The 27,925-nt window shown below is 44.9% G+C and overlaps 1 protein-coding gene across 3 annotated transcripts in view; it reads right to left on the bottom strand.

Moving 5' to 3' along the window:
* PACS2 (phosphofurin acidic cluster sorting protein 2) overlaps positions 1–22,691 on the bottom strand; it is a 57,071-nt gene extending 34,380 nt beyond the window's left edge. For all 3 annotated transcript variants that reach the window (XM_069950192.1, XM_069950193.1, XM_069950194.1), the window contains exon 1: positions 22,101–22,691. In XM_069950192.1, the coding sequence (XP_069806293.1) occupies positions 22,101–22,210 (110 nt within the window). In that variant the 5' untranslated portion in view covers positions 22,211–22,691. The remainder of the gene's footprint in view (positions 1–22,100) is intronic.
* Between the last annotated feature and the right edge of the window lie 5,234 nt (positions 22,692–27,925).

The raw sequence follows: 27,925 nt of genomic DNA, 5'->3' as shown, positions 1-27,925 counted from the left end.
GTCGCCTCTCATCTTAAAACGTGACTGGTGACGATCAATGAGTAACAGAACCAGTTACTGGTGACAGGCGCCGAGGATTGACGGGGCCAACAAGTAGTAGTAGATATTTAACTGCAAACCCCAGAACAGGTAGCAGGTAGCGGCCATTCCTGAAGGACAACCCATGTATCCTGAAGGGCAAGATAGGACACTTCCCTCATTCCAAAAACCACTTCATTTCTCCATCGGCATAGCCGTGTGAGGCCATACCCAGCCCTGCTCACAGCAATGCTCTGGGATCAAGGGGTGTAATATACATATAAGGCTGGATTCACACTACGTTTTTTTCATCAGTTTTTTGCAAAAAAAAAAAAAAAACGGATACACACATTTTGTGATCCGTTTTTCCATTGAATTCCATTATAAAAAAAACTGACTTTTTTTAATGGACACAAAAATGAGGTCTATTTTGTGTACGTTAAAGAAAAGGGATCAGTTTTGATCCGTTTTGTTTTATAATGGACTCCAATGGAAACACGGATCAAAACGGATGCACACACAGGCATCCATTTTTCCATCAGTTTTTCCTACGTTTTTTGCAAAAGAAAACGGATGAAAAAAGCGGATTGCAAAAACGTAGTGTGAACCCAGCCTAATGCAGATAGCTACAAATATGTTTCTTTTTCCGTTCTTTTCTTGGGAGCTGAATGTCCGCAGATACACAACTCCCTGAATGTTGGATTGGATCCAGTGGAGGCATTCACATGCATGTCATGTAACCTATGGATATACATGCCATACAATACACCACTGCATTACTCCAATCACCCGGCGGCAGGATTTATGGTGGTGCAGTCCTGGCCTTTGGATACATTACTGTAGATGCAGTATGATAACCACATAGCAATGCAGCAGTCTATACGCGGCTTCCTTCTGCATGAACAGCCGGATCCGCCATGCTGCTGCTCTGCATGTACAGCCGGATCCGCCATGCTGCTGCTCCGCACCCGGCTCGCTCTACAGGCATGAATGAAAATGCAAAAGAATGAAAACTAGGTCAGCAGCATCATGGACGCTGCACGCTAACTTCCAGGAGGGAGATTAAGGCAAACAATGCAAACGCCTTTCAGTCCGGGGCCCCCCTGTTCTCACAATGGGTGGGGGGGATTACACGACACCATTATACCTATATATGGTGGATAAGCTTCGATTTTGGGCAAACACCTTTAAAATAAAACCCTCCTGGGCCTCAATCACGGGTATCAAGCTCAGGCCATCAAGCTGTAGCAAAACTACAATTCCCATCATGCCTGGGCAGCCAAAGATAAAGCTTTGTCTGTCCAGGCATGATGGGAATTGTAGTTGTGCAACAGCTGGAGGGCCAGAGTTTGACACCCCTGACCTAGACAGTATTATAAACTTGGTGTGGTGCCTCCTAGTAGTGTAAAGTGTCCACCTAATGGGCCCAGACCCCATGGCCGTCTCTTGGAATAACAAACGTCGCTTCTTCTATCTTTGGACACATTAGGTGGACTGCTTGAAAGGGAACTGGGGAAAAAAGAAAACACAGCAAGGGGTGCCATAACATGTATAACAGCAAAGGAAAAAGTGTCTTTTAATAAAACCAATTGAAAGCTTGTTATATTCTGTAATATTTAAAGTAGTTCTCCAGTGGGGGGGGGGAATCTTTTAAATCAACTGGTGTCAGAAAGTCTTCAGTCTTTCAAGTACTTATCAGCTGCTGTATGTCCTGCAGGAAGTGGTGTATTCTCTTAAGTCTGACACAGTTCTCTCTGCCGCCCCCTCTTTCCATAGCAGCAAATCCCCATAGAAAATCTCTTCTGCTCTGGACAGCTCCTGACATGGACAGAGGGGGCAGCAGAGAGCACTGTGTCAGACTGGAGGGAATACACCACTTCGATTTTTTTTTTTTTTTTTTTAATAGAAGTAAAATTACAAATCTGTATACTGTAACTTTCTGGAACCAGTTGATTTGAAAGTTTTATTTCCCCCGCCGGAGTACACCTTTAATCAAGGGACAAACTCTTTAAGGTTAATGTTAATCTGAAATACAGAATACAAATCTGACTCCAAGATTTTTCATTAAAAAAATGACTCCTATTTTTAGAAATGGCCTCCTGTGTGAGGGTACACTGACTCCTTCACAGACTTCTACTAAACAATGGTGATTTTAACCCTATGGTTAGTGGTTGGTATGAGGCTCAATGCTCGCTTTGTGCCAAACATGATGACTCGCATTCCGACCAAATAAATCCGCCTTTGAGTCATCCGCACATTGTTCTATAAGTCATTGTCAGCACATTACACCATAACCATACTCCACCAGCCAGTCATATCAAAAAAGAAAATCCCTAAATAAAAAAAAAATCCCTTAAATAATTTGATAAAAAGTCAAAGGTCCTGCGACCAGGCATGTGCACAAGGTTTTAACCACAGATCGCGGACAGATATTGGGGGAAAAGGAGGACAGGCGGTTGGATTTCTACAAGTTCAGTCCTTTTGTTCTAGGTGGAGATCAGCTGCCATTAGAGGAGTCTGGAAACGGCTTAGCGCCCTATTACATGGGACGATTATCGTGCGAAAAAACGTTATATCGTTCAAATTCAAACGATAATCGTTCTGTGTAATTGCAGGCAACGATTGAAAAATCGTTCATATGTCATTGATCGTTGATTTAGATCTGAACCTAAAATTATCGTTAATCCTTCGCTGTAATTCCACAGTCATTCGCTCAAGTTCTGCATTTTTTCACTAATCGTTCAGTGTAATAGCACATTGTCCATTGTTTTGCTGGGAGCAGAAGGAATAAACGATCATAGTAAGGATCGTAACTAACGGCCATCGTCCTGAGTAATATGGTGAACGATTTCAGGTTAACTATAAACAATCTCGTTTGCAATCTTTTATCGTTAGTCGTTAACAAAAAAAAAAAAAAAAGACGCTCCGTGCAATAGGACCCTTACTCCTCCTCTCCCCTCATTCATTCATGTATGGGTGGTCAAGGGGAATAGCCATCGGCCAGGCCAAGCATGCAATGTACGTGTATTGGGAGTCAGTTACAAGACATAGCTGTAAAACTACAGCACACGTAGCTCCGCAGTAAGTCTATGGGTTGGTTGTTGGCCATGTCCCCCCCCCCCCCCACTAAGCCTCAAAAGTGGAGAGAGAAGAATGAAGGTCACGATTGATAATGTAATATTGGCTTGCGCCATAACCAGGGATTATATACACCCACCGAGCAGCTAGAAGGCAAATACATTCCCACCAAAGGGTAATTGGAAAATTCCAGAACTGTTTATTTCAGCTTCCGAGCTTGGACGGAAAACCCCTTGAAGTGTCTTCACACCGACTTGCCTTTAACCCTCGGTGCTCCCTCCTGAGCTCGGCCCCCGCCTGCTGAGTAATCCATTATGTATGAGCTGTCAGGAGAAGTGAGACAGGGAAAGTGACAAGTGCTCTAAGAATACTTCTGTCCTGGGGAAAGGATTGTTAGAATGACTGGCGTGACACACCGCCAATGCAGTCCACCCAATGGATGGCAGTATACAGGGCAACGGAGAAGGAGTGGTGGAGATATTACAGGACCAGTGCAGAGAGGAGGGAAGCAGAGCGAGGGGGTCACAGCCATCCACAAACAGCTCAGTTATTGTTATATAATGGGGTCCGGGCACTTAGACCCTCACCAATATGCCAGGTCTGGAATGCCCCTCTAATATATAAACCTGGAGCTGCTTTTTAGGCTCCATTCACATGTCATGTTTGGTCTATGTCCTCAATATACCACCAAAAGACATGTATTGTGGACTGCCTATTGGTTTTACTTTTGCAGGACTAGTATTTAAAAGCATGGTAGGTGATCCTTAAACTAAAATAAAAAAAATAATAATGTAGTATACATTCAGGAAACAGACTGAACATAATCCCTAGTAGTTATTAAAGTGAATGAGCCCACCATGTTACATCAGACCGACATGGTTTACAGCTGGCTATATACATTAGGAATGCTGGCCATCTAATGTGTATGGTGGCCTCCCAATTCTCCCCTAATGGTAAATGTTGGGGAAAGAGAAGGATCGGGCATGTAAGGTTTACTGTTCTCAGGGAGATAAGCCACTGCCAAGGGAGATTAGAGGGCAGCTCTCTTCTCTACCCATTCAGAGCAAATGCAAAAAATTGGCAACAATGAATGAAGAAAGACTGTGTACTTGTTAATCCAAACAAGTATTCCGATTATAGCCATAACATGGGTATGGCAAGTTTATGGCTGTACCCGCAAGAGTGGTTCCAGCTAGGAGAGCAGGAGAGGTTTTCTATGGGGATTTGCTGCTGCTCTGGACAGTTCCTGACATGGACAGAGGTGGCAGCAGAGAGCACTGTGTCAGACCAGAAAGAATATACCATCAACTGCAGGACATACCATAGCTGATAAGTATTGGAAGACTGGAGATTATTTTATAGAAGTAAATTACAAATTTCTGGAACCAGTTGATTTGAAGAAAAAAAACAACAACCCCTTTAATGCTCATGGTATACTACTTTACCGATGTTCTACTGGTCGTACTGCATCAAAACCACCAAGAGATGTCTGGGAAGACATGGCCCAACGAGGACAGATCATGAAAAAGAAAAAACCCTAACAAGGGCTCATACTCAGGCAGAACAATGTAACAAGGCTCGTCTTGTGAAGCCGACACACGAGGGTCCGAAAGAACAATCGCACTTTCTCCAAAAACAAAAGACAAGGAGGGAAAGGGATGCGGTGTCCTGGCCCCATTGTGTCAGCTGCAGCACTCGGATGTTGTCCTGTTTTCCTAACCCATGGAATAGCAGCTGGTAAAACAACATTTTGGGCTCAGAAAGCACATTTTCTATCATATCTGAACAGCGGCCATCTGCTCCTGGCAGACCAATGAGTGAACGACACGTCCAAGTATTAACAATGAGACTATTCTACACAAATGGAGAAATCACAAAAATAACTAAAAAGAGGAAAAACAGCCGCTTTGCAGCGAGGGATATTGATCACTTTGTTGTTTATACCAAGGCAACTTCCATACCACTGCTAAAGAATAGTGGGTGTCAATCCTCTATACAGGTCACGTATCTCTACTCATTGGTCTTAAGGATACATCCCAATTAGGGATGGTCCGAACCCTCCGAGGTATCAGATTCCCGCTGTCTGCCTTCTCCGTGCAGCGGGTGGATACAGCGGGAGGACCACCTGGAAAACTGGGATACAGCCTATGGCTATGGCTGTATCCCAGTTTTCCAGGCGGTCCTCCCGCTGGATCCGCCCGCTGCACGGAGAAGGCAGACAGCGGGAATCATTACTGAGAGTTCGGGTTCGTACGAACCCAAACCGGACTCTGTTCAGGCCATCCCTAATCCCATTAGCCCTGAGAGATCAATAGTTCATGCCACCAGTTTAGGTTCAGATCTACATACAAGCGATTGTTCGATAGTTGCACAGAACGATTATCATTTAAATTCGAACAATATAACTATTTTTCGCACGATAACTGTCCCATGTAATAGAGGTTTCCAGACTCCTCTAGCCTATATGGCTGCATACAGATTGCTGATGGAGCTATAAAAATAAATAAATAAATAATTATATATATATATATATATATATATATATAGTGGCACAGCCTATGTGTTACTATATGTGCCTCCATATGGCACTGCATATCCCCCTTAAAGCTACATGTTCTCAGACAGGGCCAATTTACACAAATTGTATGGATAATTCTGCTACTCCACAGCAAGTAACACTATAATACAAGAGTATGGGGGGGTTTGGGGAACGTCTCCCACATGTAGCGAAGAAACATGACAGATGGGCGCACAGGATTTGAGCGAAATCTGCGCCAAGAACCTCAACTTTACATGTATATTAGCTACTGCAATAACGAAGTTCATAATAATCCATATTCATTCCTCGCATACCTCCTAACATTTGCAGTGAGAGGTTTGGTACTTTTATTTCACATATAATATAATGTGCTGAGAAACCAAGAAAAAAAAAAAAAAATTTATAGGGCGAAATAAAAAAAATGATACATAAAACACTCCAAAAAAGTGTGTTGTAGAAAAAAATTCTATTATATAATAATGAAATAATAATAGAAATAATAATAATAATAATAATAATAAATTATATATCTTTTTTTTCTTTTAATAAATCATTTTGGTGTACAGAGTGCTTAGAATACCCATGCATCTGTATTGCATGCGTCACAGAGTTCAATTCCCATCCCTACGAGGCCGTCCATCAGTATTACTAATGAAATACTGATCATAAACAGATGGCACACTGTACTAATGCAATCTCATCTGTGATCCATCCATACTGCAGATCCCCATTACGGACTCTTACCCATAAACTCATGTAAAACAGGCCTAAAAAAAGCTGTGAGCCTCCTAGCTGTAAGGTTACCCTGAGCGGCTGCTGATGAATACTTATGAGGGGTCTGGGTCTGGCCGGCCTTCATCTCCTCTACGTGCTGACTGCTGATTTACCATAGGCTGAGTAACCGTGTACGTGATGGGTCACGGTTCTCCATTAAGCCATTAGACTCATTGAGAAATGCGGAAAGCGCTTACAATTATTTGCTCCTGGAAAAATCGCTTAATGGGACACTAAAAAAAGAAAGACGCTGCGTGAATATATAGCGTATTCCCATAGGAATAGCCAATTATGTAACATTGTGACTATAAATAATAAAGAAGCTATGGTCATACACATGCATGAGCAGCATGTACTAAATATAGAGCTGTTATCAAAGGGATGACCTGCAGGGAGCGCTATAAACCTACCCAGACTAGGACATGACCCTGGAGAGCGCTAAAGCTGGCCATACACATTAGATAGGTGGTGGCCAAATCAAAGGACTGGATGACCATCTAATATGTATGGTGGCCGATTATAGGATCAACCATGTTGGGCTTCATGTTTGGGTCTGCCCCCGGACAGCCCGCTCTCACCTATTGAAGTGTCTAAAGATGCCGTCTAAGGAAAACAATGACATATCCCCTCACATAAACACAATGTCGTCACTTTTACAAACACAAGGGTGCATAAGTGCTTTACCCACTGCCCTATAAAAAATACAAAAAATAAAATCAGAGGCTCCTTTAGCTCTGTCCTTTTCCTGGAAATCAAGTGATAGACGAGCGAGGGACTGATCTGCGAGAATATCTGTTCCCAGCTGTCACTAGAACGTCTCAGCGTATTCCTATGAGGTGCAGCTTCTGTCTGATGGTTTTCCCCTCCTGCTTGTAAGAGCACGGCGGGGAGAAACCTGTTTCATCCTGCCAGCATCACATAGAATTCAATGTAGAACCAGAACACAGCAGATAGTGGGGGAGTGGGAAATAGCAGAAGAGATTTACAATGGAAGCTAATAACTAAAAGTACTCGTCTACCGTATCAGATTACAAAAAAATTTAAAATATTAAAAGACAATTTCTCATTTCCTCCCAGTGCTGTTCCCCACTGCTGAACACTTCCTAGCTAAATCTCTACACATGGGATGAGGCACAAGCAGGAAGCACTCAGCTGTAGGGGCTGGCACCAGCAGGGGATCAGTGGCAGGGGAGTACCAGGGCTTTATTCTGAGATATAACCTACAAAGCTCGATTCGAGACAAGGAAAAATAAATAAATAAAAGGACTGAAAGAAAGAGGATTTAGCCAAGTCTTATTTATTTCCCTTTTCACTCTGAAAGTGAGAAGTAACAACATGTGACAAGAGCAGAACTAGTCCCAAAAACACCCACAGATAGAGCTAAAAAAACAAAGCACATACGGTAACTCAAAGCATCAGCATCGAGGACGTCAGGATCAGTCAACAAACACAAACGACAAAAAAAAAAATAATAAATTGGTCAGTGACTAATGTAAAGTCCACTAGGATCTGACTGCAGCGGGCACGTATGGGATGTAACTGCTTGGAATAAAGGTCATTTATAGATTATTTATTTCTGTGTTTCCACCAGCACAGGGAGGTGCAGGGTTAAGTGCTAAGCTGGCCTGGAAAATAGCATAGTCCATAACTCTAATGGTCCTTTTACGCGGAACGATTTATCGTTCGTTTCTGCACGATAACGATCGTATCCGAACGATAATCGTACGTGTAAACGCAGAGAACGATCAAACGACGAGCGAGAAATCGTTCATTTTGATCTTTCAACATGTTCTCAAATTATCGTTGGTCGTTCGCAAAAAATTCGCAGATCGTTCCGTGTAAACAGTCTTTCAACGATTTCACCTATAGCTTAAGCGATCGCAAAACGATTTTTCCGTACAATGTACCGTTCCGTCTAAACGCTGATGGTTATAGAAAAAACATCGTTCATTCAAAATCGTTAGTCGTGCGATCGGAACAGCAACTGAGGAACAGCTCCACAAAAAGAAGATCAAAGTCTTGGAATGGGCCAAGTCCGAATTCAGACCGGGATGTGTCAGAAACACTACTGGGATTGTACTCAGCCAGGAATACAGCCCAGGTATCATAGTAAAGAGAAAGAGCACTCTACATGCATGGTGTAGATGACCATCTCATACAGCATAGGTGTCATACTCGCCGCCCTCCAGCTGTTGCAAAACTACAATTCCCATCATGTCTTCTAAAGCTTTGGCTGTCCAGGCATGATGGGGATGGTGGTTTTGCAGCAGCTGGAGGGCGGCAAGTATTACACCCCAGTTATATATGGCTCCTGGGGCACTGTGTGTGGCCTAACCACACTACCATGGCCGGCAGCACCTCCAAACTGGTCTCCTATCCAGCTAACCTGGGATATTATTGGTCAGCAATAGATTTACTTAGCAAATCGAGAGGGTTTGAATATTTTGTAGCCATTTTTTCATCATTTGCATGTCACTAACATGTCTAGCCATCCTGTCATTTCCATACTGCTATGCCTTTCAATATTTGGAGCAGAAGCACGAACCTGAGGCCATTCCCACTCATTTCAGGTGCGTTAGACCTCCGGTCTCTGGATTATTGGCGTCATTTGACTCCACTGATCAGACGTTTATCCTGTGGATAGGGGATAACTTTAAATGTCGGAATTGTTTGTTTCTTTAACTCTCGCAAAAAAAAAAAAAATAAAATCTTTCGATCAACAAGATTTGTAATTTACTTCTATTTAAAAATCTCAAGTTTTCCAGTACTTATCAGCCGCTGTATATCCTGCAGGAAGTGGTGTATTCTTTCTATTCTGACAGTGCTCTCTGCTGCCACCTCTGTCCATTTCAGGAACTGTCCAGAGCAGCAGCAAATCCCCATAGAAAACCTCTCCTGCTCTGGACAGTTCCTGACATGGACAGAGGTGGCAGCAGAGAGCACTGTGTCAGACTGGAAAAAATACACCTTTCTGCAGGACATAAGTACTGGAAGACTTGAAATCAAACTTGATTTGAAAGAGAGAAAAAAATGGCAATGGCAGAGTTCCCCTTTAACCCATAGTAACTTAAAAACCGGCTTCACCAAAACACATTCACTCATATTGGTCCCGGTCTACAATATAACTTACGTACCCAAACACTGACTCAGATTACATAGCATACACCTCTAGCTCTTGCTCATGCCTGCTGCGTAACCACTTCACATCTCTAGATGGTGACTAAAATGGCTGGCAAGGCTCCTAAATTTCCAGACTTAGGAGTCAAGGGTGCCCAAGTGTTTTTTATAGCCTGGAGCGTTGTGTTGCTGGAGTGATCATGCAATATACTATTCTATCCCTAAATGTATAAGTCCAATACTACAATGTAGGAGTTAGTAGAACAGTCCAGGCCTTCATGGTTTGGCTAGCTGGATGTAACGCACAATCTGCCTGTTCTCGGCTTGATGGACAGACCCTACTTTTCTCAGATGCATGGGAAGAACATTCATTGGAGGTAGCAAGGTCGAGCCTTGGCTCCTTTGTTCCATGGGATGGCATGCATTTGCCTAAGCTGCATTCCAGAATATCAAGTCGCATTCCCACGTGCGTGAGTGTGAGGAGGCGGCTGCTGCAAAAACTTTATATAGGATCCAAATTCCGGCAACCTACAATTTCCCTGCATCCATCTCAGGACTCTCACGGGGCAGAATAAATATATATCAGTCCATATAGTGATCAGCAGCAGCAGATCCAGAGCACCGCAGAGACGCGACTCTTCCCCTAACACTTTCTCTGTACATTCCACTCATGGTTTCGGCTTCTAAATACCGATACAAAACCCTGACCATGTGAAAGTGGTCTTCTTCCCGGAGCATTCCCGGCTTTACTACAGTGTAAATAAGTTGGATGTTGCTAAACTGTTTAACAAGATCTGCGAACGAGAGAAGAGAAGAGGTGTGAAAGGCGACACTGCTCCTGCTTCATTATCTATTATAAATGTGATTACAGGCAAGGATACGATAGCCGAGCGCTGGGAGATCTGTGCCGAATACAGCCGGAGGAAATTCTACCAGACAATAGCAATAATCTTACCGGGGATGAATGGCTTCGTAATAGTTATCTAACGTGCATGGGGCCTCCGGATTGTCCCCCAATGTGAGAACTGCCAGCTTGGTGGGGGGATTGCTGTACAATACGGTGAAGATTATACAGAGAATTGTCAGGCATCATGGATCATGTGAATCATGATTTCTAGGCATGCTCTGGGCCCTATGATGCCTGTGGATGGATGTTTGGACAGAAGAGCTTATCTAAGCATTGTGGGCTGACCACATTTATCTCTTCATGGCAGTGGTTTCCCCTATGGCTGAAGACGCCTGTCAGCAGGACAATGCACCATCCACAAGGGTCGTATAATCATGGATTGCTCAAGGAATAGCAGTTTACTTGCTTCTCTGGCCTCCACAGCCCTCAGTAGCGGACATGCAAATCTGTTTGGGTTCAGCAACATTCCCTGAACCTGAACGCTCTGCATTTGACTTTCAGCTTTTTGAAGGTAGACACCACCCTAGTCATAGGCTGTATCCATGTTTTCCTGGCAAACCTAGATCGGCACCAAACTTCTCCAGGCACGGCGTGAAATGCAGAGAGTTCAGGTTTGGAGATCGTTGCTGATCCCGAATAGTTCTGCAAGTCCACTCAACATTAGTCAATATTCCTATAGAGAACTCCTATGAGCAGGGAGCACAGACCAGTCAGATCACGTCAGGGCCTCCAATTAATCTATGGCAACTGTGAGAAGCGTTCCTCTCCGCATGGCTGATATTCCTGCACACGACATGACCTCCTAGTGGAATCTATACCACAATGATGCACTATGGTTCTGAAGGCTAAAATACATCCATCCCTAGAGATGAGCGCAACTTGAGCATGTGCGAGTCCGATTGTGCGGCATTTGATTAGCGGTGGCTGACGCTGGATGCTGCTCGGAAAGCAGCCTATGGTTGTATCCATGTTTTCCCAGACTCCATCCAACTTCTTCAGCCACCGCTAATCAAATGCTGCACAATCTGATCCAAGCATGCGCCATTTGCGCTCATCTCCATCTATCACGCTACTAATCATATGACCATTCAGTCTGTGGATAATGTGGACAGAACGTTACGATTATTTTCTTCCTTTGGAATCTGATATGGTACAAAGGTTTTATATGTGACTACACTGACTGCTATGGCCCATTATGGCAGCTACGTCACAGCCCTGTAAGGGTACTATTACACCAAGCTATTTTTTTGATGATTAACAATTAACGATCTCAAACGACCGCTAATGAAAACGACCTGAAATAGTTTGCCCAAATACACGGAACGATGATCGTTACTTATGATCGTTCTTGCGTACGTTTTGTCGTCACTATTGCATACGTTTCAGCTATAACTTCTTATTACACCGAACGATGTACGAACGATCAAACGATAAAAATAGGTCCGAATTCTATCCAACGACCAAGGATTTCTCGTTGGTCGTTTAATCGCTGTCTGCACCAAACTATTATCGTTTAAATCCAAACAAATTAAAAATTTTTTGAAGGATAATAGTTACATGTAAGATGTCACATGACGGATGTGTGACCGGGGTGTGAAGAGAAGCAAGGGTTAAGCTAATTAAAGGCGGAATAAGCGGTAAGATCAGCGAGAGGCTACCTAAATTAGTGAAAGCTTCTTTGCACTTTCATTCATGTATAATTCACAGGTTTAGTAGGGAGGCATGGTGCTCGCCTCCAAGCTCAATTATTAATGGGATTTATTTTTTTTCTTTTTCAGTCAAATTATAATTCTATGTATTTCACGTGAACGGACACACAGTGAACACGACGGACTATGGCAGAGAATGAGACTCCTTTGCAGGTTACAGGAGACGTGTGCACTCACATCTATGCTATGTATTGTGACCTGGCCAATAAACGGGATGTGAAAGCGGCCTGTCATACGCTTCACATCTATTTTTCAACATCTGCAGGGCTTGGAGGAAACCGAATCTTCGCTGGTTTTACACAAACTTGCTGACAAATGCGAATGTGAGACGGTGTATTAAGATGGTGAAATGGAATCATAAAAGGAGGAAAAAATAGAAAGCTGAAGATTTGGTAACTATCACCGATAATAAACTTCCCTCCACGCATTAAAGGGGTTGTTCACAATTTTTTTTTTCTTGAAAATAAACTTCTTTGTAAATTACTTCTATTAAAAAATCTCAAGTTTTCCAGTACTGATCAGCTGCTGTATGTCCTGCAGGAAGTGATGTATTCTTTCCAGTCTGGAGAGCAGGAGAGGTTTTTTATGGGAATTTAATACTGCTCTAGACAGTTTCTGACATGGACAGAGGGGGCAGCAGAGAGCACTGTGTCAGACTGGAAACAAATCACAGCTTCCTGTAGGGCATACAGCAGCTGATAAGTACTCATTATCACCTGATTACTACAGGCAGGCATATCATGACAGCTGTATAGTACTGCTGGAGCTCACATCCACACATAAGGCCTGTGTGCATCTGCTGTGTTGCTCCCTGGTCTCTGGGGAAGGAGACCCTCTTCTCCATCACTTCCTGTAGCCTGTAATCTACACCAGCTGCCATAAAGCACACACATCCTACTGGAAGGTTCCCTCCTGAGACAAGAGGGAGCAGTAACCTTATGGTGATCATTACATACAGGGCTAGTGTAAGGCCAGCCTCAGATCTGTCCTACACTAAGTCACTTGCATGCTTCTGTCACATAACCCTAAAATATCCCCAGTATTAGACCATTTACCCCCACACACAACCAGATTCAAAGGGGTTGTCCAGCGCTACAAAAATATGGCCACTTCCCTTCAGAGACAGCACTGCTCTTGTCTCAAGTTCAGGTGCAGTTTGCAATTAAGCTCCTTTCACTTTAATGGAACTAAGTGGAAACCCCCACCCAAACTGGAGACGAGAGTGGTGCTGTCTTGGGAAGAAAGTGGCCATGTCTTTGTAGCACTGCATAACCCCTTTAAGGGGTTGTCCAGGCCTGGAAGAACACTTCTACTTATTTAGAGAAACAGCACCACTCTTGGTCTCAGTTTAGGTGTGGTACTGCAGCTTAGTTCCACTAAAGTAAAAGAAGCTTAATTGTAATACCACACACAGCCTGGCGACAGGGGTGGTGCCGTTTTTGCAAGAAAGTATCTCTGTTTCCGCTAACCCCCCCACTTTTTTTTTTTTTAATCAAAAGATGGCCGGAGCACAGGTCAAATATGTGTTTTCTCTATTACTAAAATTAACATGAAAGAAACTAGAGATTCTGAGACATTCTGAATATGCTCAGTCTGATTCCTAGAAAGCTTTAGATGGCAATTCTTTCATTTCCTCCACATCTCAATGTCACATTCCTTTTTTTTTTCCAGCCATATGCTAAAACACATACGAGAAATTTATCCAGGAGCCAATCCACAAAAAGATAGACTGGTCAAAAAGTAATCCTGGTCAGCATTACATCTGTGTGTGTGCGTGTGCGTACGTACGTGTGCGTGTGCGTACGTACGTGTGCGTGTGCGTACGTACGTGTGCGTACGTACGTGTGCGTGTGCGTACGTACGTGTGCGTACGTACGTGTGCGTACGTACGTGTGCGTACGTACGTGTGCGTACGTACGTGTGCGTGTGCGTACGTACGCGTGTGCGTACGTACGTGTGTGTGTGTGCGTGTGCGTACGTACGTGTGCGTGTGTGTGCGTACGTACGTGTGCGTGTGCGTACGTACGTGTGCGTGTGCGTACGTACGTGTGCGTACGTACGTGTGCGTACGTACGTGTGCGTACGTACGTGTGCGTACGTACGTGTGCGTACGTACGTGTGCGTACGTACGTGTGCGTACGTACGTGTGCGTGTGCGTACGTACGTGTGCGTGTGCGTACGTACGTGTGTGTACGTACGTGTGTGTGTGTGTGCGTACGTACGTGTGTGTGTGTGTGCGTACGTACATGTGTGTCTGTGTGTGCGTACGTACGTGTGTGTGTGCGTACGTACGTGTGCGTACGTACGTGTGCGCGTGCGTACGTGTGTGTGCGCGTGCGTACGTTTGTGTGCGCGTACGTACGTGTGTGTGCGTACGTACGTGTGTGTGTGCGTACGTACGTGTGTGTGCGTACGTACGTGTGTGTGCGTACGTACGTGTGTGTGTGTACGTACGTGTGTGTGCGTACGTACGTGTGTGTGTGTGTGTGTACGTACGTACGTGTGTGTGTACGTACGTACGTGTGTGTACGTACGTGTGTGTACGTACGTACGTGTGTACGTACGTACGTGTGTGTACGTACGTACGTGTGTACGTACGTACGTGTGTGTGTGTGTGTGTGTGTACACGTGTGTACGTGTGTGTGTACATATATTATATATACACACACACACGTACATACTTATATACACATACACACTTTTTTATTATTGTTTATTTATTTTTTTAACCTTTCATTTCTTACCAAAATGTCAGCCGTAGACTCTCAGCTGTATCTGGATATAAGGTTAGATACCAGGATACTAGGCAGCATGATGGTTACAGGAGGTGTCAGGAGGCTGCATGCTTTCCATGCTGTAGGTTGTGCTACCAAATTATTCAGCAGAGCAGGGCCCATGGGTCACCTCCAATGTGTCTAAGAAAACAGGATTTACACAGACTACCAGTCACCTGCACACGTGCAGTCTACAATGTCAGATTAGCACTTCATACAGTCATATTGCAAGCTCCTCTATGGAGCGGTCTAGAGACTAAGTGATCATATGCCCATATTGGCCATAGCCTGAGTGAAGGATTCAGGACCCGAAACCTTCAGGCCGGGTTCACACCTGTTCAGTATTTTGGAAGGAGTTTGTGTACTAATCCTGAGAGAATCCACCGGTTATACAATAGATTGAGATTTTGTATATTCATATGATAAAACCTATCTGCTCCCAATAATGAATATAAATCTACAGCCTGTTCACGGCTGGCACGGATTACCCCCTGAATGACAGCCGGGATAATCCACATGCACAAATCGGAGTTTTAGCTGTGAATCTTTGCCAAGGATTTTCTGAGAAATCCACAGTGGATGTGTGCCATGTCATTCGTGCAAGTGCACCAGCTGGAGTGGCTCCTCAGACGGAAGCTGGCAATACACATCAGGTACCTCTCAGCTGGACCCACTGCATTGTCAGCTAGCGCTGCCCAGATCAAAGTGTTGGGTGGCCTCCTGACTGATGGCAGAGAGCAGAATCGTTCACGTTGGATTTTAACTGATGCCGGTAGTGTCTGGCATCCTCTCCTAGCCCAATGAAGCTACAAGCTTGCTCTGCCAAACTGAGCGTACGTGTAGCGAGCAAAGAAGGGGAACGTGTGGCCCTCCAGCTGTTGCCATACTCCAGTTGCCGTCATGCCTGGGCACAGTCAAAGCTTTGACTGGCCAAGCGTGATGGGAACTGTACAACAGCGGGAGGGCCGCACGATCCCCTTCACTGGTATAGAAAGATCAAAAGAGGCAGCTGCCAACTAAATAAGCATTCACCCACCAAATACCTTGTGTGTATGTCCAGTTATGGCAGCAAGGGGGAACCTGCAGCCCTCCAGCTATTGCAACTATATAATTCCCATCATGCCTGGACAAAGCTTTGGCCGTCTAGGCATGATGGGAATTGTAGTTTTGGGGTTTATTAAGGGAATCTGGGATTCCCTTTAAATACCCCTTTAAAACACAAACTGTAAAGCTACGGAACAAGCCACCACTGGAACTGATCTCAGCAGAAAGTGTGTACAGGGATTTAGGAAGGTGAATGGGAATGTTGATCTAGGGATCTGTCTGCTGTTCAAGGGTGTTCTTCTCTTTATCTGGATTAAGTGGTATTGGAAGTATGACAAGTATATTGTTTTACTTTCATCCTACTTGGTAACTCTACCCATAGAAGCTCAAGGAGAACCTCCATGAACTTAAGATGATACTGTTGCCCAGCCTCCTCCCTTCCTATCTGCTCATTATCAGGCAAAGCCGTCTTCATTACAGAGAAGCAAAGTGAAGACGGGTTTGCCGAGTCCATTATAATGTATAGAGGGGGAGGGGGATAAGTGAGCAGGGAGAGCAGAGAAGCAGCCCAGCAGTTTGAAGTCTGTATGACAGAGGTCAGTGCTTATCTGGGAGCTTGGCAGGAGAAGATTGCAGGGTGTTTTACAGGGCTGCCTTTTCTCCTTTCTGTGCTCACTCATCCTTTCAACCCCTCCCCTTTCTATTGAGCATAATGGACACAGAAATCCTGCTTCTTCTGAAGTGAGGGGGAGGTAGGAAAACCGCTTTTTGCTTAAAGGAGTTATCCAGCGCTACAAAAACATGTCCACTTTCTTCCAGAGACAGCCCCGTTCTTGTCTCCAGCTTGGGCGGGGTTTGCTGCTCTGTTCCATTATAGTGAATGGAGCTTAATTGCAAACCGCACCTGAACTTGAGACAAGAGTCGTGTTGTCTCAAAAAGAAAGTGGCCATGTTTTTGTAGCACTGGAAACCCCTTTAATAAAACCCATTACAGAGTTTCTTAAAATTGCTTGTACTATTGATGTTCATCAATTTCTGAAAAATGACAGTTACACTTTAATTCACAGTTGGAAGCTGAGTGTTAATCAGGGATAGGGATGGGAAGGGGAGCGAGAAAGCGTTATATCCCTCAGCACTTCAGGGCCTTGGGAACACCTCTTTGACTCTCTGTACTATAGAATCAGCGTTTTCAACGTTTTAGAAGCACATGCTGATATATGGAAGATACTGTATGTTTTTTAAGCACCATGTCATCTGTAATAGACTGTATACAGATAAACGGGGGTGCTGAGCGGTGGACCCCCTACAATGGCAATCCATTCTATGGAACAGGAAAGCCCCTGTACCCTTATTAGTATGGATTGCCTTGCTCTTTAACTGCACCAAGTGAACGACTAGAGAAGATGCATTGTGGAGATGTACAGGGCTATGTGTTATACTGAGCGGAGGACGTGTGATCATCACATGAACAGAGAACTAGGAGGCACAAGCTGCAAAAGTCAGGGGCTGCTATGAGCACTGTGCGGCCAACAGTCCGGCCCATCTGACGTTACAGAGGGTGCTGCTGGGATATTAAAGGGAACCGGTCATCACTTTTATGCTGCCCGATCCAAAAGTCCACCTACAGTAAAAAGTCACGGCTCCCGATAAACAATGGGTTAGAGCAGGGGTAGGGAACCTTGGTTCTCCAGCTGTTGCAAAACTACAACTCCCATCATGCCTGGACAGCCAAAACTTTAGCTGTCCAAGCATAATGGGAGTTGTAGTTTTGCAACAGCTGGCAAGCCACGGTTCTCTATTCCTTGGTTAGATTATTCTAGAACCTGGAGACCTGACCTGTTCGGAGAGAGTGAAGCTGAGCAGCATAAGTGCCGGTCACCTCTAGCCTATGATTATACCATTGTGGAAAGCCTGTCACCGGACGGCTGGCCTCAGTGAAGCCTGTCATTTCTACCTGTATAACTCCTCCGCAGATCGCTTTCCACAGTGCTGATCTGTCAGCGCAGCAGAGCTCAACTTGTCAGATACCTTTATTTTCACGGCTCAGCCTGCAGCAATGCTCTGCACGGAGGAGATCAGAGAGAAACTGGCCAGGATCTATCCCAATATATCTGCAGGAAGCCCGGGCCACGGATCATGTCATATTGCAATGCACAGCACCCGATTTCGAATTTTCGAGCTAACGATGGCATTTGAGAGATAATCGGCTCGTTTAAACACAGCGAGCAATCAAGCGACGAGCGAGAAATCGTTCATTGTGATCTTTCAACATGTTCTCAAATCGGTCGTTATTCGCAGATCACCGTGTAAACAGTCTTTCAAAGATTTACCCTAAGTGTGAGACGGGCTTAGGCAATCTTAAAAACGATCGCAATAACGATTATTCTAACGATTTATTCGTCTAAACGCTGATAGTTATAAAAACCAAATTGTGCTTGAAAATCGTTAAAAGATCGATTGGGCGAATTATCGCTTCATGTAAACGCACCACAACCTATCCTCATCCTGTAATCCTCTCTTAAGGATATATAGCTGTGCTTACACAGATCACAGCTGGGTTTTAACTGCAGCCATTGATAATCCCCTTGATATTTCTACCTAACCCCCCCCCCCCCCTCTTCTTCTCAGTCTGTAATCTAACCAGAACACTTTCTTCTAAGATCTCACTGCATGTATTTGCAACCTGTCACCCTCTAAAAGCCGGGGAACTACAATGCCCAGCATACCTATAGCTATCAGCATTGTGCTTTCTAGTTTTCAAGGCAAAGTAGGTAGGTGCTACATACTCATACTAACATGATACATGGAACTAGAGTACTTGGAAAGAGACAGATTCCAAGGTTTTGTACAGTGGAGAAACAATGAATAATATTGTAACAAGCAGAAATACTTTGTATACACAATAAAGAAACAATAGGCAGCATTTATAAAGAACATCTTCAGGCACATTGTGACATGTCAACCACACAGAAGAGCAGAATTCCCTCTAACTGCAGGAATGGAGGAAAGGAAAGACGGAGACAAGCCAGTGTTTCCCAGATTACTGGCTCTCCGGACTACAACTCCCAGCATTCCCTGACAGCCATGCACTGGGGATGGCAACTAGAGACCACCCCAAAGTGCAAGAATGAAGGGGCTTTCGGCTAGGCCAATGTATCCCAACCTATGGCTGTACAACTACAACTCTCAGCATACTCTGACAGCTAAAGCCTGTGGGCAGAGAGTAGAGATCCTGTCTCCCCATCACTGGCTTTACAACTGCTGCAAAGGCTGGAAACAGAGTTGCGATCCCCTCTAACTACTGGAATAAATGAGAGATAGAGACGAGCTACTGAAGAGTCCCTGTTAGGGCATGATGGGAGGTGTAGTTCTGCAACAGCTAAAAAGTCACAGGTTGGGGAAACACTGAGCCCGGCTGCCATTCACCTCCACTTACAGATCACCATAAATGAAGCTGGTTAGCATTATACTCGCATACATCTCAATGGTAGCAGCGGAGCTCACAGGAACAAGTTAGACACCAAAGTTCTTTAACTCTTACAGATCCGGGGGGGGGTGTCATCTCTCAGATACCCAGCCACACGTAGCCCATCAGACTATGGACAAAGACAAATACGCCCTTTAAATCCCAAACAATGATCAAAAGCCGCACATTTCTCTCATTGGCATTGTTTAGGGTCTGTGCGTAGCCACATTGTCAGCAGCTTTCTCCATCATCCACTACATTGTTTCCGTCTGAAAACTTTTCAGCAGATGTAGGTCAGGGATTCTGCTACAGCAGTGATCTCCAGCTGTTGTACAACTACAACTCCCAGCATTCTCTGACAGCCAGAGGCTAGCTAAAGGTTTTCAAATCACTGGCTTTACAAAATACACCTCCCCAGCAGGCCCAGATCAGGGACAGACAGTCGACCTCCTCAGACGGATACCAGGGAGAGGCAGTGGAGCTAGATCAGGCTTTACAGCTGTTGGAAAACTACAACTCCCAGCATTCTGACAATGGGGATAGATAGTAAAGAAACACAAACTTCTAGAATTAAAGGGGGTCACGGTGCTAGGACAGCGTTCCCCATATCTGAGGCTTTACAACTACAACTCTCAGCATCACAAGTTAGGAACAGATAATAGAGCCCCCCCCCCCCCCCCCGGCCATAGCTTTACAGCTGCTGTAGGAACTACAACCCTCAGCATGCCCAGACAGACAGTAGAAGTTTCCATCCTTGGAGCTACACTATTTTTTTCCCATTAGTTACTTTACGGCTACTGTAGAACTACAACCCTCAGCATCCCCACATTAGGGACAGATAGAGATGCCTGGCACCCACAGAATGATGGGGTTGTAGTTCCAGGCTGCTGCTGCTGCCCATGAACAATGGAGACAGCTGACACATCATCCTTCCTCATATCACAACTTGATAAAAAAAACCATGGCCGGTAGCTCTCTATAGAGTATATAGTATCAGTACTCCTATAGGGGCCCCCCCTCCATGCTGATAGTAGCTCTCTATATAGTATGAGCATGCTCCCATTCATGCTGACAGCAGCTCTTTATAGAGTATATAGTATCAGTACTCCTATAGTGCCCCCCTCCATGCTGATAATAGCTTTCTACAGAGTATATAGTATCAGTACCCCCTCCATGCTGACAGTAGCTCTCTATATAGTTTAAGAATGCTAACCTCCATGCTGACAGCAGCTCTCTATAGAGTATATAGTATAAGCATGCTCCCCTCCACGCATCCAGTATAGAGTATATGGTATAAGCATGCTCCCCTCCATGCTCCCAGTATAGAGTATATGGTATAAGCATGCTCCCCTCCATGCTCCCAGTATAGAGTATATGGTACAAGCATGCTCCCCTCCACGCATCCAGTATAGAGTATATGGTACAAGCATGCTCCCCTCCACGCATCCAGTATAGAGTATATGGTATAAGCATGCTCCCCTCCATGCTCCCAGTATAGAGTATATGGTACAAGCATGCTCCCCTCCATGCTCCCAGTATAGAGTATATGGTATAAGCATGCTCCCCTCCATGCTCCCAGTATAGAGTATATGGTATAAGCATGCTCCCCTCCATGCTCCCAGTATAGAGTATATGGTACAAGCATGCCCCCCTCCATGCTCCCAGTATAGAGTATATAGTATATGCATGCCCCCCTCCATGCTCCCAGTATAGAGTATATAGTATAAGCATGCCCCCTCCATGCTGACAGTATAGAGTATATAGTATAAGCATGCTCCCCTCCATGCTGACAGTATAGAGTATATAGTATAAGCATGCTCCCCTCCATGCTCCCAGTATAGAGTATATAGTATAAGCATGCTCCCCTCCATGCTCCCAGTATAGAGTATATAGTATAAGCATGCTCCCCTCCATGCTCCCAGTATAGAGTATATAGTATAAGCATGCCCCCTCCATGCTCCCAGTATAGAGTATATAGTACCAGTGCCCCCCTCCATGCTGACAGCAGCTCTCTATAGAGTATATAGTACCAGTGCCCCCCTCCATGCTGACAGCAGCTCTCTATAGAGTATATAGTACCAGTGCCCCCCTCCATGCTGACAGTATAGAGTATATAGTACCAGTGCCCCCCTCCATGCTGACAGTATAGAGCATATAGTACCAGTGCCCCCCTCCATGCTGACGGCAGCTCTCTATAGAGTATATAGTACCAGTGCCCCCTCCATGCTGACGGCAGCTCTCTATAGAGTATATAGTACCAGTGCCCCCTCCATGCTGACGGCAGCTCTCTATAGAGTATATAGTACCAGTGCCCCCCTCCATGCTGACGGCAGCTCTCTATAGAGTATATAGTACCAGTGCCCCCCTCCATGCTGACGGCAGCTCTCTATAGAGTATATAGTACCAGTGCCCCCCTCCATGCTCCCAGTATAGAGTATATAGTACCAGTGCCCCCCTCCATGCTCCCAGTATAGAGTATATAGTACCAGTGCCCCCCTCCATGCTGACGGCGTCCTCCTCCCGCTCTCCCCTGTACATGTAAACAGTGGTCACGTGCTCCCGGGTGATAATCCCCGGCAGATGAGGGATTGGGATTGGCAGCGCCGCCCTGTAATCTGTATAGAGATCCCCCAGCAGGCTGTCACCCCCGTCACCCCCCTCCTGGCGCCCTCACCTGGGAATACAGCTGGGGCTGGAGCCATCAATCTCCCAAGTGGCGAACAAGTTCATGGGCACCGGCCGGTTGAGCGCTCCCGGGAAGCTCAGCCTCCCCTTGTCCGCCATGGTGGTCTGGTTCCCGAGCAGCTAAGGGAGATGTCGCCTGCCTCAGGGCGGAGGACACAAGCGGGCTCCTCCGGTCACATCTCTCTCCCTCTCCTCTCTCTCTCCCCAGCCTCCACTCCTCAGGCGCGGCCCCGCCAGCCCGGGAGCGCGCGTACGCCGCTACGCAAATCCCAGTCTTCCAGAAATTCCCCGTTTTTTTTTTTTTTTATTTTGAATAACAAATGCTTTATCAACAAGCCGCCTCCCCGTAAACAATGCAGCTAGGCCGCCCCTAGGCGCGCTCCCGAAGCTGCTTTACATTCCATTTGTTTCAGGGCTATTATTATCCGAGGCTATAATGTCCGCCCCGGTCGGAAGTGACGTCGGGGAGAGAAAGAAGCGACAGTGTGCTGCGCTGAATAATACATGATTCATGACGGCCATGAGAAAGCCTTGGCGTCCTCAGCTGAGGAGGTCACAGCCATTGGCATCCATGGGTTAAACCCAGTTACCCATAGCGACCAATCACAGCGCCGCTTACATTTTAGAAAACATGGGGGCAAAGTGAAAGCTGGATGCTGATTGGTTGCTATGGGCAAACGCTGCTCACTGTTTAAAACAGGAGGAAAAACTTTATTTATATAACAGCAGGATATTCTACAGTGCTTTATAACTAGGGAGAGAAATCTAATAAAGTGACAATAAACTGCCCAGAAGAGCTTACCATCTAAGGCCCCGTTCCCACTGAGCAAAACTAGCGGAATTCCAAGGCGGAACATGTTCATTTTTCAGTGCGGACAGGGCAGGAGCACACGCCTCCCATAGACTCCCATTATGAGCGGGAGGCTAACGGAATTCCGCAGCGGACAATTCCGCTAGTTTTGCTCAGTGGGAACGGGGCCTAAGGCTGGGTTCACACTGCGTTTTTGCAAAAAAACTGATGAAAACACGGATGTATTTGTGTGCACCCGTTTTCTCCATTGACTTCCATTATATATATATATATATATATATATATATATATATATATATATATAAAACATACACAAAAACTACACGGTCGACCATGTTTCTGTGTAGGCTAAAAAGACGGATGTGTTTTGATCCTCTTATTTTATGATGGAAAACGAGTGCACATAAATACATCTGTTTTTAGCACAAAATGGCCTGCAAAACAAGCCTAAGGCTGGCCCCAGGGTAGTATAATATAGCCACATTTTATTTAGGGTCAGGTCTCTAGATCGGCAACTGGGCTGACACGGAGATTTATCAAACTGGTGTGAAGTAGAATTGTCTTAGTTGCCCCTAGCAACCAATCAGAGTCCACCTTTCATTTTCCAAGGAATCTGCGAAGAATGATAAATCTCCCCCATAGTGTTGCTCATAATCTGTTATATAATGTGACACAAGTCGCTAAAAAATCCACACCTTCAGCCCTCCAGCTGTTGCAAAACTACAATTCCCATCATGCCTGGACAGCTAAAGCTAAATGTTATTGTATAATACAACCTGCTTGCGACTTCTCTGTGGTTTAGCTTTTTTTTTTTTTTTTTTTTTTTTTTTTTTTTTTAGTGTTATCAGTACAGAATTCACATGGACAACTTCCAGCGGATTCCGTGAGCGTTTCCGCTTTAATCCCCGCCCGTCCTATAGGCTCCATTCTATGCTCAGGCAGATTTCGCCGTCCACCCAAAGAATTGACTTGACAAATCCGGAATCCACTGGAATCTGTGCGAATTCTGTAGTGTGCACATACCCTGAGGCTATGTTCACACTCTGTAAGAGACCAGCCGTTCTGTGACCCCGGCCGGGTCACGGAACGGCCGGTCTCTGCCTGCACAGATCATCCCGGCCGGACCTACAGTATCGGCTGGATGATCTTTATGGCCATAGTGTTCTGATATGGGCGCACAGCGCCCGTATCAGAACACATCACAGCACACAATAAAGCAAGCGTCCGGTGCCGCTTGCTTCATTGTGTGAACTGACAGAGCTTTCTGCGGCCGCAATTGACTGAATTGCGGCCGCAGAAAACTGACATGTCAGTTATTTGCGGGTCTGCATGGGATCCCGGCCGGAGCTTATACGATGTGTATACGCTCCGGCCAGGATCCCATAGCAGATAGGGCAGTGTTCACAGGCGCATAAAGTACGGCCGTTGTTGTCGATGGCTTTTACGTAGTGTGAACATAGCCTAATAGTGGAATCAATCATTTGTAAAGCAGTCTAAAATGAAGGCCCACATCAGGTAAGGTTCACATTAAAGAAACAGTGCAGAATTTTAAGCAAATCTCTCACGGAAGACTCCCCTTGAGGTTCCACCTGTCCCATTGATTCAATAGGATGTCTCAAGCGCACTCCGCCATCCATGTGAGACATCCTAATAAATCAATGGGACAGACGAAACCTGAAGTGAAGTCCGACGCGCTTGAAATTCCGCACCGATTCCGTAGTGTTAACATACACTTACAATTAGAATTTGGCTTCCTCAGGAGAGAGGGAGGGGTGGGGAAGCAAGGAAGCAAGCCATGCCGTGGAACTAGAGCAGCTCAGCCCCACCTCTTGGACACTTGCATCTGCCATCACTTGTGATTTACATTACCTTTGGCTATACCCTTCATTCATTCTATTTTCTTTCATTTGGTGTGATCTAAAATTTTAGAAAACCAAAAACTTTGGACTTTTTGGAAAAATAAAATTTACCTGAAATTTTAATTTCCTTTGATTCCATAGGCAGCACAAACTATGAGCTGCCATAAGACAATAAGGAAAACCAAAATTTACTTCCAAAAATTGAAATTCATCAGGGCAATGTGTGTAACCGCTGGATACAAGTCCAGACATCCTCTACGGTAAAATAAATGTTAAATAATTTATAATTGTAAGACTGGACAGCCTTCAAACAGTCTGGGGACACTAAAGCCAATCTGCATATAGACATGCTAGTAAGGTTTCCTCTAAGGCCCCATTCACACCACACGTTCTTTTAGACTAGTTCAGCACATTGAGCTTAGTCAACTTTTTCCAGTGCATGTGAATAGGGTAAAAAAAAAACCTTAGTCATTTGCATTGGATAAAGAAACTGCACTGAAACCCTTAACATGTGAACTCGGCCTAATGTGACTACATTGTGAACTGTACAATCTAGAATGATGTTGGTTATCAGATCACGATCGGACACAGAGGATGTATCAGAATAGATTATAGTACAATACATGTAAAAGGGGTCTCCTAAACCCCATTCACACACAAAAGAAAATCACATCAACCGTAGTACATTGTGGATTTGTGAACGGACCTTCCATTATACAGCACTCTATAGATTATAACATATAATAGATACCGGGCCCCTTGAGCTATTAGACCCAATAGTACAAATAAAACAACAACTAAAGCCGTGTAAGCTGCAGTATTCATGAGTGGGTCACTCCCCCACCTCTCCTCGATGTTGACTGACAACCACTGTGTATACAGTGACCGTCAGTGAATGGTAAGGGGACAGGATAAAAGCTGGGGGGGAGCGCTCCCCTCATGAATTATAACTAAGAGTCCATTGTATTCTTTACTAGACGCAATTGACCAAAATAAAGATTTTAGTTTTTTTTTAACTGCTGTTTGGGCTAATATCCCAGCGGACCTGTCACTAGTGGCAGCAGAAAATAGCGCCCCCTGATGATCAGTGCCAGCAAAGGCCTACACTAGTTTATTTCCACTATACAGGTTAAAAGCTTTGGACACATAATAAGTTCTGGGGGTTCAGACCCCACCAAGATATAAAAGGAGCTGGGAGAGTGGCATCAAAAGCAGATGGCTCTGGAAATTGTGTGGTGGGCTAGGGGTGCCGGGTGTAAGCCCCCTGCTGATCTGATAGTGATGACTGATCCTGAGGACAGGCCATCAATCAGCTGTGATTGGAAAAGCCTTTAATGTTGTAGTGATTTACAGGACAGCTGCAAACACGGCCCCCCACATAGTACTAAGGAGTTTCATGGATTACATGTACTGACCGATTGTCCCCGATGGAATCCAAAGGCTTACCGAGGTATTGTCTATGGGCGCTCTACTATGACATCATACAAAGTATTAAAGAAGTTATGAAAAAATAATAATAATAATAAAAAAAAAAAAAATATATATATATATATATATACACACACACACACACACACACACACACACACACACACACACACCATGCGGTATATACTTTATTTTATTTTTTTGTAACATGGCATCCATCATTTCTTTGTGGCAGAGGTATGATGGGAACACAACAATTAAAAAGAGCCCCCATTCAACTCAAATGAGCCAACATAAATAAACATATATGCAGCTAGCGCCCCCTAGTGGCAAAAGCCAGCAACCAGAAGCTGACCTCAGGTCAAGACAGTACTGTAGCCACGTACAGATGGAGAGAGAGAGAGAGAGTGTGTTTTTGTTTCTCTTTAAACATTGATCCTTCCACAGGTTTGTAAATATAAAAATAAAATGTAAATACAGTGGTGCCTTGAATTACGAGCATTATTCGTTTCTTGTCCGTGCTTGTAATCCAAATCTACTCTTAAACCAAAGCAAATTTTCCCATTAGAAATCATAGAAATGCAGACAATTGGTTCCACACCCCAAAAATAATGATTTATTATTCTGAATAACATGTAAAGCTAATGAAACAAACATTCAGAAATAAGCAGAATATGTGATATTATAAGTTACTGTACAGTAATGGTGAGGATGGGAAACACGGGGCGGACAGAGACTGCAGGGAGTATGAAGGAATGAGCAGGACAGATGTGGGCACATGCATGCAGCACTTTCCGTCCGGAGAGATTACCCCCACAGTCCTGTCCCCTGATGCAAGCCCCAGCCTAAAGTGGATCTGCTATGATTTGGAAGGTGAGGGAGACTTCCTGGGTCAGAGTACAGTGCTGAAGACCCCGCTATGCAGGCCACGCCCCTCCTCCACTCGCGCTCCCACCCAGTACAGGGAGCTCTTAAACCAATGCACTGCTCTTAAACCAAGTCACAATTTTGAAAAACTGAGAGCTCTTAAACCAAAACGATCTTAAACCAAGTTACTCTTAAACCAAGGTACCACTGTACTTGAATTTAAGCAACAAATAAGTAAAATTCTTTTACTAAGGTTTTATTCCTGCATAGGCAGCGTTCTATTCCCAGGCACCGGTCGGGTGAAGCACTGGAGGTGGGCCGGTGGGAGGAAACCCCCACCCTCCTCTATGATGCGGCTCCATTGATTATAATAGAGCCGCATCATAAAGGGGCGGGGGTTTCCTTTCACTGGTGGTGGGTCGGCGCGCCTCCTGTGCTTCCCCCCCAGTGAGTGCCCGGAATAGGAATGGCGCCATACTTGGGAACATTTTCTCTATTTTATACATTGAGCAGTGTTTTCCTGGTCACTATTGACCCCCATGTGTGAACACTATACTTACTTGCGGGACAAAAATCTTTTTCTTTCAAATCAACTGGTTTCAGAAAGTTATATAGATTTGTAATTTACTTCTAATTAAAAATCTCAAGTCATCCCATACTTATCAGCTGCTGTATGCCCTGCAAGAAGTGGTGTAGTCTCTCCAGTCTGACACGGTGCTCTCTGCTGCCACCTGTGTCCATTCAGGATCTGTCCAGAGCAGCAAATCCTCATAGTAAACCTCTCCTGCTCTGGACAGTGCCTGATATGGACAGAGGTGGCAGCAGAGAGCACTGTGTCACACTAGAAAC

Source organism: Dendropsophus ebraccatus, chromosome 13, assembly GCF_027789765.1.
Source record: "Dendropsophus ebraccatus isolate aDenEbr1 chromosome 13, aDenEbr1.pat, whole genome shotgun sequence".
In the NCBI taxonomy this organism is placed as follows: domain Eukaryota; kingdom Metazoa; phylum Chordata; class Amphibia; order Anura; family Hylidae; genus Dendropsophus; species Dendropsophus ebraccatus.
This window is presented reverse-complemented; position numbering and strand designations above follow the sequence as displayed.